Here is a 14,898-nt window from a genome sequence, read left to right as displayed (position 1 = left end):
GTCAAGGACAACTCTGGGGAGTTGGGTCCTCGGGATTGAGTTCAGGCTTTCGTGGTGAGTGTTATCACCCACTGAGCCATCTTAGGAGCCCTAGTCAGCATTCTTACATTTATCAGATTATATGCCAGTCTGAAGCTAAAAAGACACAGTTCCTGAAGCAGCTGTTGGGTTGGATGCCTCTAAGCCCAGCACTCAGGAGGGTGAGGCAGGAGAATGACAAGGGCAGCCGAGGTAAATAGTGAGACCTGTCTCACTAGCTCCAGGAGTGGGGGAGGGGGGTACCTCAGTTGAAAGAGTGTCTGCCTCAGATGCACAAGGCACTGGTTCCTCAGCACCACCAAAAAGTAAGTGGCTGGGATGAGGAAACAGCACTGTGTTCTTGACAGTCTTTCTTCACGAGATTTTGAGGAACTGTTAGGGCAATTGACTAACTATGGCGACATCTGTAAAATGTTGAAATAATATGAATTAATGTATCTGCATGTGTGCATATGAGTGAATGTTGATGCCACAGCATGCATGTGGAGGCCAGAGAACAGCTTACAGGAGTGACTGCTCTCCTTCCACGGTGTGCTCCTTCTGATCATGGGCCTTGGGCCCTCAGGCTTGGCAGCTGCCTTTGAATATATTCTTTGGGGGCTTGGAACGCCACTAAAATCAAAACTGCCTTGATAAAAACACTTCAGAGTCTAGTTTACTCTGGTTTTGGTTTGGTTTTTGTTTTTTTTTGTTTTTGTTTTGTTTTGTTTTTTTGAGATGGGGTTTCTCTGTGTAGCCTTGGCTGTCCTGGGACTCACTCTATAAACCAGGCTGACCTCAAACTCACAGAGATCTGCCTGCCTCTGCCTCCTGAGTGCTGGGATTAAAGGAGTGCGCCACCACACATGGCTACTCTTTATTTTTCTAAAGAAGTATTTTGTATGTATGTTAAAGGGTGTGTTTATATGCACATGAGTGCAGTGCCCACGGAGGCCAGAAAAAGAACGTTAGGTCTTCTGGAGCTGGAGGCACAGGCAGCTATGAGCTGCCCAACATGGGTTTTGGGGACTGAACTCAGGTCCCCTCAACAGCAGGAAGAACTTTCGCTGATGTGCCATTTCTCCAGCCTCTTAGTTTATCCTTAAGTTATGTGTGAAGTTCACCTTTTCCTTAAGGTGAGATAAACATGCAAGTGTTAGGAAAATGGCTAAAAGCTCACTTTCAAGCCAAAACTAGGCCAAGTCCCCCTGGTCATCATACAGTGGTCAACCCTCCTGAGCCTCGGGAAGAGGGGAGAGACACCTGCCCTCACTTACACACTCGGCCCTGGCTCTGCTCTGTCCCTGTGCTGCTGCTGCTGCAGTAGTGAGGTTTGTGTGCCGAGCCTGCTGGGCTTGAGTGCGCTCACACCCCCATTTCACGCCAGAAAGCACCACACCTGCGGGCGCTCTGGCCGTCCCTGCTCCTCCTTCCTTTAAGGTGGAGCGGACAGTGCTCATGAGCCCCAGCCTTTTGCAGGTGTTTTTGAAAGGTTAAGATTGCACTTTGAAAATCTTAAAACAGCACCGGATTAATGAGGCAGACATATGATGATGGGATTGCAGGTGCGTGGTTCTTTATTACGTGTGTACAGGTAATGATCCCATGGGGTTCTACTGCAAAGATAGAGAAGACAGCTGAAGGGCTGGGCCTAGCGTCCTGAAGCATCAGGCTGGATCTTGAGCACTGTTGTGTTGCGAAAAGACAGAGGAGAGCATTTAACGTGGGGCTTGCTTACAGCTTTAGAGGTTTGTACGTTATCATGGGGGTGCAGGGGCTGGGCCTGGTTTGGGCTTTTGAAACCTCCAAGTTTACCCCAATGACATGTCCTCCGATCTTAGTTAGGGTTACCGTGGCTGTGATGACTTGCCATGACCCAAAAGTAAGTTGGGAAGGAAAGGGTTTCACTCACAGTTTCACTTCATATAAAGCAGTGAGGGCAGGGACCTGGAGGCAGGAGCTGATGCAGAGCCATGGAGGAGCGCTGCTGACTGCCTTGCTCTGCTCTGCATGGCTTGCTCAGCCTGCTTTCTTATAGAACCCAGAACTACCAGTCCAGGGGTGACATGCCTTGTAGGCTGGGCTCTCCCCCATCAATCACTAATTAAGAAAATGCCCTACACCTAGATCCTGTGGAGGCATTTTCTCGAGTGAGGCGCCCTCCTCTCTGATAACTTTTTTTTTGATATTTTATTTATTTACATTTCAGATGCCATTCCCTTTCCCCATTTCCCCTCCCTAGAAAACTCCTAGCCCATCCTCTTTCCTCCTTTTTGCTTTTATACCATTTTAATTACATGCAAGTATTAAGGTCAGTTCTAGGTTGAGGAACTAGCAATACAACAGATGCAAATAGTCAAGGAACAAGTAAGACAATAAACACAAATAGTCAAAGAACAAGCAAGGCAATATGTCAAATTGACACAAAAGTAGCTAGTATATCTACTAATCCTTCTCAAACAGTTCCATCCATAATTGGGGACCAAGCATTCAAATATATGAACCTATGGGAACCATTCTCAGTCAAACCCCCACAGTGGTATACTCCGTCACCCTAGCATTCAAGATGTAGAGGCAAGAATCAGAAAGTCAAGGTCATCTTTGACTAAGTTTGCGGTGACCTGGGGTACGTAAAACTTGTCTTAGAAAAGAGAATACAAAGAGAAAGAAAGCACTTACAGTGCATATGTGCCTTTCTAATCTCCGTCTATACCTTCTTTTCACCTCAGTGTTTTCTTTACAGACTGGAAAAGGACATAGCAAGTCAAAGTGGGCCTAAGTGTGGAGATGTTAGTGCATGTAGGAAGGTTGAGTCAGTTTGAGCTGGTGTGGTTCTTCTTTCCTGGCTCGGTCAGTATGTAACATACACACACACATACACACACACACCCCTTCTATTTCTAGGTACCTGGTGACCCATCTTATGGGGGCAGACCTGAACAACATCGTGAAGTGCCAGAAGCTTACTGACGACCACGTTCAGTTTCTTATCTACCAGATCCTCCGAGGGCTGAAGGTATAGGCAATAGCTTTGTCATTTGGGGAAATGAATTATCACTCTTTCCTGTGTAGTGAGAATTTAGAAAAGACAGTTTTTCTTATGAAAAACTTAAAAGAGTTACAGAATCAACCTACCCTGCTGCTCTTGTATTTCCCAGGCCACAGTTCACTAGAAAGCAAATGTTAGTTTGTCCTTCCCTTTGATCCCTAGTCTGAATATCCAAGAGACAGGGACTTTGAGCCACATTGAAAAGTTAGTAGCATCTTGATGCACCCTGGTATCCATCCAGTCTGTGATACTGAGACCTTGAGACATTCCTCAGTGCTGTGAGCTGCTTTTATATTCCTTCTCAGGACTTGACGGGCTGAAAAACAAGGACCACTGTGTGTAGCCTAAGGAGTGCCAGCCACCAGGGCTGTCTAGTGGTGGGGAGGGAGCACTTCAAAACCACCTTTGATGTTTGGCATATTGGAACCCTTACTGAGGTCATCCTCGAGAAAGAAAATAGGTTGACAACTCCAGTAGGTGGAGTGGGGAATTACAGTTTGTGTAAGAACCCACTGTGACCATGCGCAGTGCTTGCTGGCCGAGGGGGAACACTACAGGCATCCTAGAGGCTGTGACGCCACAGAGCTGAAGATGGCTTTCGTTCTGACTTTCTTCTCTTTTGCAGTATATCCATTCGGCTGACATAATCCACAGGGTATGTATTGCACCTTCCTTAGGTGGTATTGTTTTGGTAGTGTGGGTTGGGCTAGAAGAGTGGCATCCAGTTCAGGTCTCAGTCTACACTTGTCACTGAAATAGTGATTTACTTCAGCCTTCCTTTCAGTGTAGACAGGCAAAGGAACACTTGCCATTTGCCTGCTCAAGGCTTTGAAGTCTGCCTTTCTCTCTGGGGACTCTTCCCCATGTGTGCAGGAGTGGACTCGGCATCACTGATACGCTCTCTCTGCTTGCTTTCCAGGACCTAAAGCCCAGCAACCTAGCTGTGAACGAAGACTGTGAGCTCAAGGTAAGAACGAAGACATGGACCATTTGCTTCCCTTGAGTGTGCCTCACAGTCATGACCAAGCACACTTAGAGAAAATGATTTATAAGCCATGACTTGCTCTCTGAAAAGTCGTTTGTCCTTAGGAATATCAGACTGTGAGGTTTGAAACAGGCTGAGCAAGCTGCTTAAGTAACTTTGGAAATAAATGTCGGTATCTTGTTTTCATTTTTAAAAGATAGCTAAATTAGAAATGTAACACATTAATCGTGATAAAGGGATATTATAGTGTAAATGTCAGTTAAGCATTCCCAGAACACTGATTATTAAATAGATTTCTAAAAGGAAAAATTGCAGATCTCAGAATGATCTAATAAGACCTAAGTAAATTAGTTCTCTTTAAAAAGTAAATAGTACTGCACTTTTTTCTTTTTTTTAATGAATTTTTTGAAATTTATGCAGGGGCTAGAGGGTTGGCTGATTTCCCAGCAGCCACATAGAGGCTCCCAGTCGTCTGCAGCTAGAAGGTCTGATGCCCACTTTTCATCTCTGTGGACACTGCACAGACTTGGTGCACAGATATACATGCAGGCAGAACATTCATATACATAAAATTGAAAAGAAAAAGTATACCTCTTTGTAGGGATTTAATGTCCATGTAACCACAGTTTTGACATAGTAACCTCCAGAGCTTCAAAAAGTTTTGAGTGTCCCCTCCTAGTGACCCGTGACCCTCACCCTTCATCCAATGCTGGCAGCCACTGACCCAGTTCTGACTCTGGATTAATCTTGTATTTCATATAAATGGACCGTACAGAATCACGCACATCCCTGGATTGTGTGTCCATCTGTGTGTGCTTCAGTGTTCTCACGTGGCTGCTCAGCAGCTTCATTTCACAAGCATACCAAAGTTTGTAGCCTGTCGGCCCGTGAGTGGATGCTTGCCTCTGTTGTGGTTCGGGAATATAAACCTGTTGTGAACGGCCGTGTGCAGACCCACCCGTGTGGGCGGATTTTTTTGTCCTTGAGTAAATTGCTAGCTTTGCTCGCAGCTTTATTTTGACGTTTCTTGGAGTGCTTCATTCACCGTGCACTCTTAAGTGCAGATGGGGCACTCACGTTCTGCTTCCCTTGACTTGGCACTCCTGTGTCTGACTTCTGCTCTTGCCCTTAGATTCTGGATTTTGGGCTGGCTCGGCACACTGATGATGAAATGACCGGCTACGTGGCTACCAGGTGGTACAGAGCCCCTGAGATCATGCTGAATTGGATGCACTACAACCAGACAGGTGCTGCTCCAGACGCCCGGCCCGGCCTGGCCCAGATGGGGAAGGGGTGCTCCTTAACCTGGCTTTCAGATGAATGACTTAGCAGTTGGAGCGGCCTTTCTTCTTAAGTATTCCTTGTCATTCTCTCTGTGACACTACTTGTGGGGAGTGGACTCTTAATCCTAACACTTACGTTTCCTGGGAAGATCCACAATTATATCAGTAACAAAGTTTTGCCCCTTTGTGAGTTGCTTATTTCTTTTATCTTAATTATATTCTGAGTTACATGACCTGTGGGGCCCTTTCTTAAGTGCCAGTTTTAATAAGTTCATTTCTATAAAAAAATAATAATAATTGTCAAACCTTGGTGTCTTAAATGCTGACTCTCTCGCTCGTAGTTAGAGTCATTTGTGTCCATGAATATGAATAGAAACCATGTCTGTGCTTGTACCCTCATTACTATTCCAGTGGATATTTGGTCCGTGGGCTGCATCATGGCTGAGCTGTTGACCGGAAGAACGTTGTTCCCTGGTACAGACCGTATCCTTTAACACGTTTGGCCCTATTTCTCATCTGTGTGTTGTTGTAGATGTACGCTCCCCTTGTTTGTGGGGAAGACTCAGTTCTTTGCAGTTCAGGCTTTGCTTTTGAGGTTTGTCCTCTTGTTGAATTGCCAAGAAAAGGCTTTGGGGTTGAGAAAACAAGCTTAAAAGTCACCTGTGTCTTTTTGCAGCAAGTCTTGATTAATGAGTTTAGTCAGTTTCTGCAAGTCCTTGGCGAGTGTACACAGCCACCTGTACCTCAGAGATATCTGGTTCTCATATTTGCTTATGTACTAAACAGACTGTGGGGCCCTGTGCTGACACACCTGCTGAGTCTTGCCCTACTTGCTGCTTAATAACCAACTAAAGAAGGAAGAGGAGAGAGAGGCCCTGTTGTGTGCTTTTGTTCTCCACAAAGCATTGTTCCGCTTAGAGCCAGCCCCACTTTAGTTCCGTATTTAGCACCATCTGGGTTTTGGGCACCAAGCACCCTTTCCTATCTGCTGGGCACTTGTTCTGTGGCTTAGGAGTAACATCATCGACTATGTGTGTGGGAACTCCCATCAGCTCTGCTTAGGGAGGATGTTATGCGAGAATGTTAAAACGGATGCTTAAAATCTATCTTCAGGAGGAGTTTTGCAGAACTCTAGTGCCCTGCAAATGGTGTTGGTTGGGCTCTTACCGCAGCAGCACATGCTTACCTTCTAACTGCAGGGTGAGCGTTGCCTAACACACCTTGAGTCTATAAGCCCACGAGCTGACAGCTTGGGCTGCCCTTCTCCAGTGACTGCAATGCCACTGTGTCTGTCCTGACAGTTTTCTGCTAGACAGTGTCTTTTATGGAGTGGAATCCTTTGTTCCTCGTGGAATGCTGTCTGTTCCTCTGTGTGTTGCAGGTACACCCCACTCTAGGGTGTCAGCACCTTACCTTACCGTCTCTATTCCCTTGAGATTTTGGCTTGCTCACAGTCCAAGCTCAGAGGATTAGACGGGATTTGTGATGCACCTTGTGCTGTCCTCTGGGACCATCCTGAAGCTGCTTTCTCTTCTCTTTCCTTTCCCCTGGTGTCTCTCCAGCTGTCCCAGACACACATGCCTTCATAGGTGGGTGGGCGGGCAGACATGCGAGCAGACACGCAGGCAGGCGGGCAGACCGACTCATCCTTAGGGGAGCCTCTCAGTGTGTTGCTTTTGTAATCTATGTATTCACAGTTAGAGGCCAAGGCCCTGGAATTTAGATTTTAGATTTTTTTGTTTAGAACTATGTAGCTTTGATCAAGTTTTCCAACATCCACATTTCTCTGTTTCCTTAGCTGTATACAGCTTGGTGATTGTGAGAATTTACTGAGACCAGAACCACCAGGAAGTGCTAACTTCACCAGTATCTGTGAAAGCAGATCACTGTATCAGCAGCTAGTCATGGTCACAGACAAATACCTGTGAGAAAGACTTACTTTTGGCTCATGGGTTCAGAAGTCTGGGTCCATGGTGAGGTAGAGCGTCATGGCAGCAGAGCATGTGGCACAGGAGGCTGCTCACTTCATGGTGGCCAGGAAGCAGGGGAGGGGGGAGGGGGAGAGCGCACGTGCACGCAAGAGAGGAGGTTGGGGGAGAGGAAAGCATCCAAGAACAAAGTACCTTCCAGGACACACTCCTAGTGACCTGCTTCCTCTCCCAGACCCCCATCTCCTAAAGTTCCCAGCATGAAAAATAGTAGCACCAGCTGGGGTCAGACCCGCAGCAGGAGACATTTGAGGTCCATACTGTTAATACTCTATCCCGAGCCTCTAAAGACCATTTATTTAGCTTGTAGTATGAAACACATTCAGTCCATGTCCAAGAATCCAGATCCTCTTGAGTCTCCGAGATTCAAGGCAAACTCAGCTGTAGCCCCTGTTAAAATCAATAAACAGATTATATATTTCTAGTTTTTAGTGGCGTAAACATTCTCATCCAAGAGTAAGGAAGGACTAGACCAGAGCAAGGTGAGATCGAGCATTAAAATTCCAGTTTGACATCCATCATCAGAGGCTCGGGTGGCACCATCTGAGTTCCAAAGGACTTAGGCAGCCCACCTCCTATGACCTTGCTGGATGTATCCATTTGCTTTCTCTCTTGGCTCACTGCCTGTCGCTCTGTCCACAGCCCACATTCTGGGTGCTCACACTTGTGGGGCCTCTCACAGCTTCATGGGTCACACTGTCAGGCCGTCACAGTGAGTCCAGCCCTGGTGTACACTGCCCAGGCTTCCCTTGGAGATGTGGATGCTTCTGCCACCCCATCATTCTTGGGTTCTGCGTGCCTCAAAAACCAGCATCATTGCTGCCAGGTTAGTCAGTAGCTGGGTCTTTTTGGACCATGGCTGCAATGACCTCAGAGTAGCTGAGCACTATGACCAGGTCCTAGAAAGACCTTCCTAACCAGCCCTCAGTGGGCAGGGGGCTCTGAGGTGCCTCTTCTCTAGGGTGTTTTAGGCAAGTTTATACTTTGCACCTGGGCCTACAGTAGTTAAGGTCTCTCCCGATTTCCAGCATATCTGATGTCTTTTCTATCTTTTCTGTACAGTTCTTTGTTTGTCGTTGTTGTTGGTAGATGTGTTTTGCTTTGTTTTGTTTGAGACAGTCTGTCTTTGTAGCTCGTGCTCACCTGGAACTACTGTGTATTTCAGGACAGCCTCAGCCTCGCAGTGCTCCTGCCTCGGTCCCCTGAGCCACCGTGCCTGTTGTTATGCTGTGCTGGGCCTGGAACCCAGGGCCTTATGCATGCTAAAAAAGCTCTCCGCCAGCTGAGTCATGTCGCTAGGCAATTCTCACAGATGGATGTTCTCAGTAAAAGTAGGAGTTAACCCACATGTGTTTGGTTTTAGCCGGGTGAACCTGAAAGCATCTTTCTTTCTTTCTTTCTTTCTTTCTTTCTTTCTTTCTTTCTTTCTTTCTTTCTTCCTTCCTTCCTTCCTTCCTTCCTTCCTTCCTTCCTTTCTTTCTTTCTTTCTTTCTTTTTTTAAATATTTATTTAATGTATATGAGTACACTGTAGCTGTCTTTAGACACACCAGAAGAGGGCATCCGATCCCATTACAGATGGTTGTGAGCCGCCATGTGGGTGCTGGGAATTGAACTCAGGACCTCTAGAAGAGCAGTCAGTGCTCTTAAGCACTGAGCCATCTCTCCAGCCCTCTATTTTTCTTAAGGTCCTGAAGTTCTCTTCACTGCCCTGTTCTATGGTTTCTAGAACTCTCTTCAAAGCCTCCAGAGAACATGCCAACCTCACTCCAACTAGCCTAGAAGGCCTGTGGCTGTCGCCTGTGTGGTTTGTAAACGGGTTTACAGGCTGCTCTTTCCTGGAGTTGGATTGTCTCTGTGGGTTTCTGTAGACCTCACTTTTAGTCATTCTGCCTGTGTCTTAGCTTCTGTCTGAGAACTGCCTAATAGGACTTTCCGAGGCATCGTCGATCTGTTAGGTGTGTGCTGTCCTATAGTGTGACTCGTAGGTAAAGAGCCCTGTGGTTAATGTGACTTGATGACTGATTTGACTTAAATTAATCTTCTCTACAATTTTAAAGTTTATAGCCTATCAGTATTAATTAGGTTCATAATGTCGTACAGTCATTGCCACTGACTCCTGTGCTGTGACTTAGAAAACCGTTCATAAGTGTGTTAGCTGTGGTTGTGTAAGGAGGCTTCTCTGGAAGCCTGGAGGGCTGTACAGGTCAAGTGAATTCAACTGATAGAGCTTGACGGCAAAGGAGAGCTTAGTATCAGGCCATCTCTCCAAGGGGAGCCATGTGTGCGTCAGTTACGTATCCAGTCGCTGATGCCAGCACTTCAGCTTAAGGATCATAAGCTCTGTGGCCTTTCTTGCCTCTATCCAGTATAGACAATACAGTTTCCTACCAGAGACCACAGACTTGACTTGCTATTTTCCTGTGTAATCAAGTATAAATTTCCTTCATGCATAAAAGGCCCTTCCCCCATTGTAGTGGATGTGGTACTCCTAAGATGTGACCTGTAGACTGGAGAGACAGCTCAGCAGTTAAAGAGCATAGCTGTTCTTCCAGACTGTTCAAATTCTAGCACCTGCATGGTAGTTCACAGACATCTATAACTCCAGTCTCAGGGACCCAATGTCTTCTTTTGGTCTCTGTGGGCACCAGGCACATGCATGGTACAGATATGTACACAGGCAAAATGCTCGTACACATAAAAATGAATTTTTCTTTTTTAAAAGATGTGAACAGAGGGTGCCGGGGCTGCTGGGTTACACTTACATGCTTCTGTTGCTGCACTGATCTGTGTGCTGTCCTTGGTGTATTAGAACAGTCTCAATGTGCTGGGCGGTGGTGGCGCACGCCTTCATCCTAGCACTTGGGAGGCAGAGGCAGGCAGATTTCTGAGTTCGAGGCCAGCCTGGTCTACAGAGTGAGTTCCAGGACAGCCAGGGCTACACGGAGAAACCCTGTCTCGAAAAACCAAAAAAAAAAAAAAAAAGGAACAAAAGAATAGTCTCAATGCAACGGTTAGTCCTTTTTCAAGCATGTAATGGAACATTGCATATATACAACACAGTGGTCTAGTGAAGCCTGTGTCTGCTCTCTCCAGAGGATGAAGTAAAATGTGGGCGGTTGAGCAAACGCAGTAGAACGCACACCATATCGTAGCTACCCATTACTCTCCAGTGTCAGTTTGCTGTCTTATCTTGTTTTTAGTTGGTTCTTTTTTTTTTTTTTTTTTTTTTATATTTATTTATTTATTTTATTGATGAGTACACTGTAGCTGTCTTCAGACACACCAGAAGAGGGCATCCAATCTCATTATGGATGGTTGTGAGCCACCATGTGGTTGCTGGGATTTGAACTCAGGACCTCTGTAAGAGCAGTCAGTGCTCTTAACCACTAAGCCATCTCTCCAGCCCCAGTTGGTTCTTTTCTTAAACTCAGGGAGTGCTTATGTATGCCAGGCAGATACTGCACCACTGAGCTGCGTCTCCACAAGTCGTCCTCAGTTCTAAAGAGAAGCTGCACCGCTGACACTAGAGACTGGTGCTTTAGGGTTGGAAAGATGGCTCAGTGACGGACAGCTCCAGACCAGCGCCCATCGGGCACCTCACAGCTGCCAAGCCTGCAGCTCCATAGGCCAGCCTGAGGCCAGGCCTGCTATCACACGCCTGTAAGGCCAGCGTTCGGGAGACAGAGGCAGGCAGATCTGAGTTTGAAGCCATCTTGGTGAATCCCAAGCAAATGCTCACAGTGAAGTCCTGTCTCAAAAAAAAAGCAAGTGTCTTAGTAAATATCGAAGAAAAGTATTTTGTGATGAGATTGTTCTTTGCCTTTTGTCCCTGAGAATATATATATATTTTAGAAAACAGCAGACTTTCCATGTCCATAAATCTTGAGAACTATTTCTGCATGTTCCAGTGAAAGTCCCTTCGTCTATAATCCAGAAAAGGGAGCAGGCTGGCTTTCAGAGAGGCTTGTCCTAGGCTGTCACTAGAGCGACCCCCACCCCCAAAGACTTAATTCAGCCAGGCATGAGGGTACACACCTGTGGTCCCAGCAGTCGGGAGGCTGAGGCAGGGTCTTCTTTAACTGCTATGGTAGTCAACCTCAGTTACATTAACTATCTCATCGTCCTTTACCCCTCAGTTGTTAATTCTGCCTTCAGCATCTTTGGCCTCAGATAACTTATGAGTTAAATTTGGTATTGTCATCCTACTCGAAATGGATTTTAAACTGACGGTAAACGTACTTTCTGTGTGGGGAAAGAAGGGCTATCCCAGTTGTGAAGGATAGCTCTCTGTGGAGATGCCAGGCTGTGCAGTGTCACATAGCTGGGTGGCAGCTTTGCCTTAGCTACTGAGGAGGTTTTTCTTTCATAGTGTGTTTATTACTTCTACCCAGGCTGTGCTGCAGCGGCTCCATCCACGGCCCCCGCCCTGGGCGCTGTGCTCAGTAATCCTCTTTTCTACTTTTTTTTTTTTTTTTTAAATAAACTACATAGCATGTTTTTCTGGGTTTTGAGGATAGGGCGGAACAGTGAGTCAGGTGTCTGGGTCAGTCAGTGTTTGCCAGGCTGCCTGCACTGGGCAAGGCTGGAGCAATGCTGCTGCCCTCCAAACCAGAGTAGTCGGACTGAACCAACAGGAGTGACAGAGGTGACTCAGATGGAAGTCTTCCTCTGCTGGAAGAGCAAGGCAGAGTCAGGAGTAAGAGGTATAAAAAGTACCTGCAGAGAAGCGTCAAGCACGGAGTAAAACTCTAGGTCATGGCATTGCTGTACACATGTCTGTTAGCCCAAGACCAGGGAGGAGACGGGAGAGTCAGGAGTTCAAGGTCACCGCAGCTATGTAGTGAGTTTGAGGCCATCTCAAAAAGCATGTGCAGAAAGGCTTCTTGTTAGAATAACTCTTGGAAGGGACAGTGGGAAAAGAAAAGGCCTAATACAGAAAGAGTAGAGGCCGCCCTCCCAGCTGCATAAAGAGCTTAGCAGCGCCTGCCATAGTTGTCTTGAGTGGAAGCTTTGAGCCTTTTCAAGAGTAGTAGTTTGAGGCAGGCAGAAGAAAGTTGAGTGACAGATCTCAGAAGGGCGGGCATGAGGCTGAGGAGCTGGCTGTGATTTAGTCTGAGGTTGCTCACACCTGCAGACAAAGGAGAACGGTATGGATGAGCCCTGCCTGCTGACAGACTCATGAGCTCCACTATCAGAAGATGGATGTTCTTCAGGCAGCTTGGAGGTGAAGCTAAGTCAGGAATCAACCCAGACTCCACCTTCCCCATAGGGAATAAGAAACTTGCCTCTTTAAAAAGTCACTAAATCCAGCTGGTTAGTGAGCTACTTCTGAGTCATATGGGCAAATCACCTCTTGGAGGGTTGGAAGAGTCTAATTTTTTCTATTGTTACCATACATCCTCTTGAAGTGGCTCATAGAATCAGATGTTCCTGGGGACTAGAAATGTGAATGGAGCTAGATTTATATAAACTGTGTAGCTTCTTTCTGTCCGCAGGGACGCTGCTCAGCTGTCACCACTAGCATGTCGTCAGTGTCAGGGCCTGAATGAGTCAGTGCCCATCTCAGTCCACCCACACCCACACCTGGAGCCTCTCATGGTCACCGTTTTCAGTAGCAGGGGTTTTTGTGTTTGTTTGTTACCATTCTAACTTCAGAAATACCCTGTGTTAGTGGACTTGCTTCTGGGTTACCTCAGTTTTCTGTAGGATGCAATTTTTGGGCACTAGCTCATCTTTTCTTAAAGGGCCAGATTAGTGACAGTTGCAGGCTGTGAAAGCAGCTGCAACCGTATGTAAATACACAAACGCATGGCTTTGTTGCATTCCAGGAAAACTCCAAATATAAAACAGGCAGCAGGATGTACCTTGCTGTCACCTTTCTAGAATTTTCTAATGTTTAAGCCAAAAAAAATTGAGAGGCAAGATGTCATCTTATTGCATAAGCAGTTCTGTGGCTGGGCAACTGCCGCTTACAGACGCAGCTCTCGTTCCTGAGTTATGCTTATTTTGCCTCTGTATGTGCAAGCTAAATCAAGACTATCTTCATCTTCTCTGTCTGTTCTTTAAATGTTGTATGTGCCTTTTATGTAACAGATAGTCTAAAATGAGCGGTGGGGTTCAGCATGATAGCATACATTGTCTTCCCTGCATTTAGGAAGATGAAGCCCAAGGACCCTGAGTTCAAAGCCAGCCTGGGCTGCATAGCCTGCAGAAGAAACAACAAAGCTGCTCCCCACCCAAGGAAGTAATTGGGGGTCGATACCAAGTGCGCACTCGCCTCGTCTGCTGTGGATTGTGAAAGGGGGAAGGGCGAGCACTGGCCGATTACAGAGTACAAACGATGGCATCACCAGCAGTGTCCAGAGAGCACAGGGTGTTCCCGTGTGCAGTGGTGGGAGGCTGCGGGGCTTTGAGGTGGACACATGAAGGAAGGAGATGATCCTGCAAAGCCTGGTGGGCTCACATCGTCTCCCGCCCCCCCCCCCCCACCCACACACCCACACACACACACGTCAGCTTAAGTGTGAAAAAGCTATTCAGATAGTCACAGAAAATATAAAGGCCTTTTTAAATTTTTTATTCTCTGACTGAAGGCAACGAGAGTAAACGGACTCTGTGACTTCCGGTGGACGCGTGCTCATATGTTCTGAGGTTTTGGATGGCAGAATGAATATTCTGGGCCCTTTGCCTTTATTCATAAAGCCTTTAGTGTGTGAAATTGTTAAACTTGGATTAGGGTTGAAGCCTGGTGTCCTCCATAATGAGGTAGCGCCCTCTGCCGGTTGCCTGTCCCTCACATGCTCTGCTTCCTAGAGGGGAATGTCTCCAGAGGGCACACTCAAGTGAACAGCAGGCTCTGGGATGGATGAGAGCTGGCTCCCAGCTGCCAGAATACAAGCTCATTAGGTCAAGCCTTCAGGGAATAGTCACAAATAAACTGTGCATAGCCTGTGCTCTGCCTCTGCTTGCCAGCATTCTCTGCTTAGCTGGCTCCTAGTGCCTTGGTGGAAGGTGAGGTGGAGGCTGGGACTGAGTAGTGTGGCCTCTGGTGTCTAAGACCCAACCCCAGTAGCTTTACTTCCTGCTGCATGATGGTGACAGATGTGTATGTGTGGTGCTATTTTCAACCTTTCTACAGGAGAAGTAAGTCATGCTGAAAGTGGCCACCCTGCAGAAGCCTTCCACCCAGGTTATTCCACCATGTTGGCCTTGTTTGGGGGTTTCATTTCCATTATTGGGATGTTTTGTTTGTTGTGTTTTATTTTGCTCACTATTGTTTTGTTTTGTTTTTCACTTTTATTTTGTCCCGACATTTTCCTTTATAGTCCACCATTAGATATTGATCAGTTGAAGCTCATTTTAAGACTCGTTGGAACCCCAGGGGCTGAGCTTCTGAAGAAAATCTCCTCAGAGTCTGTGAGTTGATGATTTGATTGTAATTGCTACCCTTTGGGGCCTCTGCCACTTGCCTTTGGTCATTCTGCACTCTGACTTTGGAATGTTTGTATGCCCGTGTGCTGTGTGTGATTTCTGAGCTGTGCGTGTGTGCACACATGTGAGCCTGCATGTGCCC

General features: G+C 46.7%; 1 protein-coding gene across 6 annotated transcripts in view; it reads left to right on the top strand.

Annotated features, from left to right (window-relative positions):
- Positions 1-14,898, top strand: part of Mapk14 (mitogen-activated protein kinase 14) — a 57,452-nt gene that overhangs the window by 31,190 nt on the left and 11,364 nt on the right. For 4 of the 6 annotated variants that reach the window (XM_028777052.1, XM_028777055.1, XM_028777054.1 and 1 more), the window contains exons 4-9: positions 2,923-3,034; positions 3,693-3,722; positions 3,987-4,034; positions 5,185-5,299; positions 5,747-5,818; positions 14,662-14,741. In XM_028777052.1, coding sequence (XP_028632885.1) covers positions 2,923-3,034; positions 3,693-3,722; positions 3,987-4,034; positions 5,185-5,299; positions 5,747-5,818; positions 14,662-14,741 — 457 coding nt within the window. The remainder of the gene's footprint in view (positions 1-2,922; positions 3,035-3,692; positions 3,723-3,986; positions 4,035-5,184; positions 5,300-5,746; positions 5,819-14,661; positions 14,742-14,898) is intronic. The other 2 variants (XM_028777053.1, XM_028777056.1) reach the window with 1 other exon arrangement.

Source organism: Grammomys surdaster, unplaced genomic scaffold, assembly GCF_004785775.1.
Source record: "Grammomys surdaster isolate TR1022 unplaced genomic scaffold, NIH_TR_1.0 277, whole genome shotgun sequence".
Classification (NCBI taxonomy): domain Eukaryota; kingdom Metazoa; phylum Chordata; class Mammalia; order Rodentia; family Muridae; genus Grammomys; species Grammomys surdaster.
The sequence above is the reverse complement of the archived record's forward strand: the minus strand, read 5'-3'. Positions and strand labels throughout refer to the sequence as shown.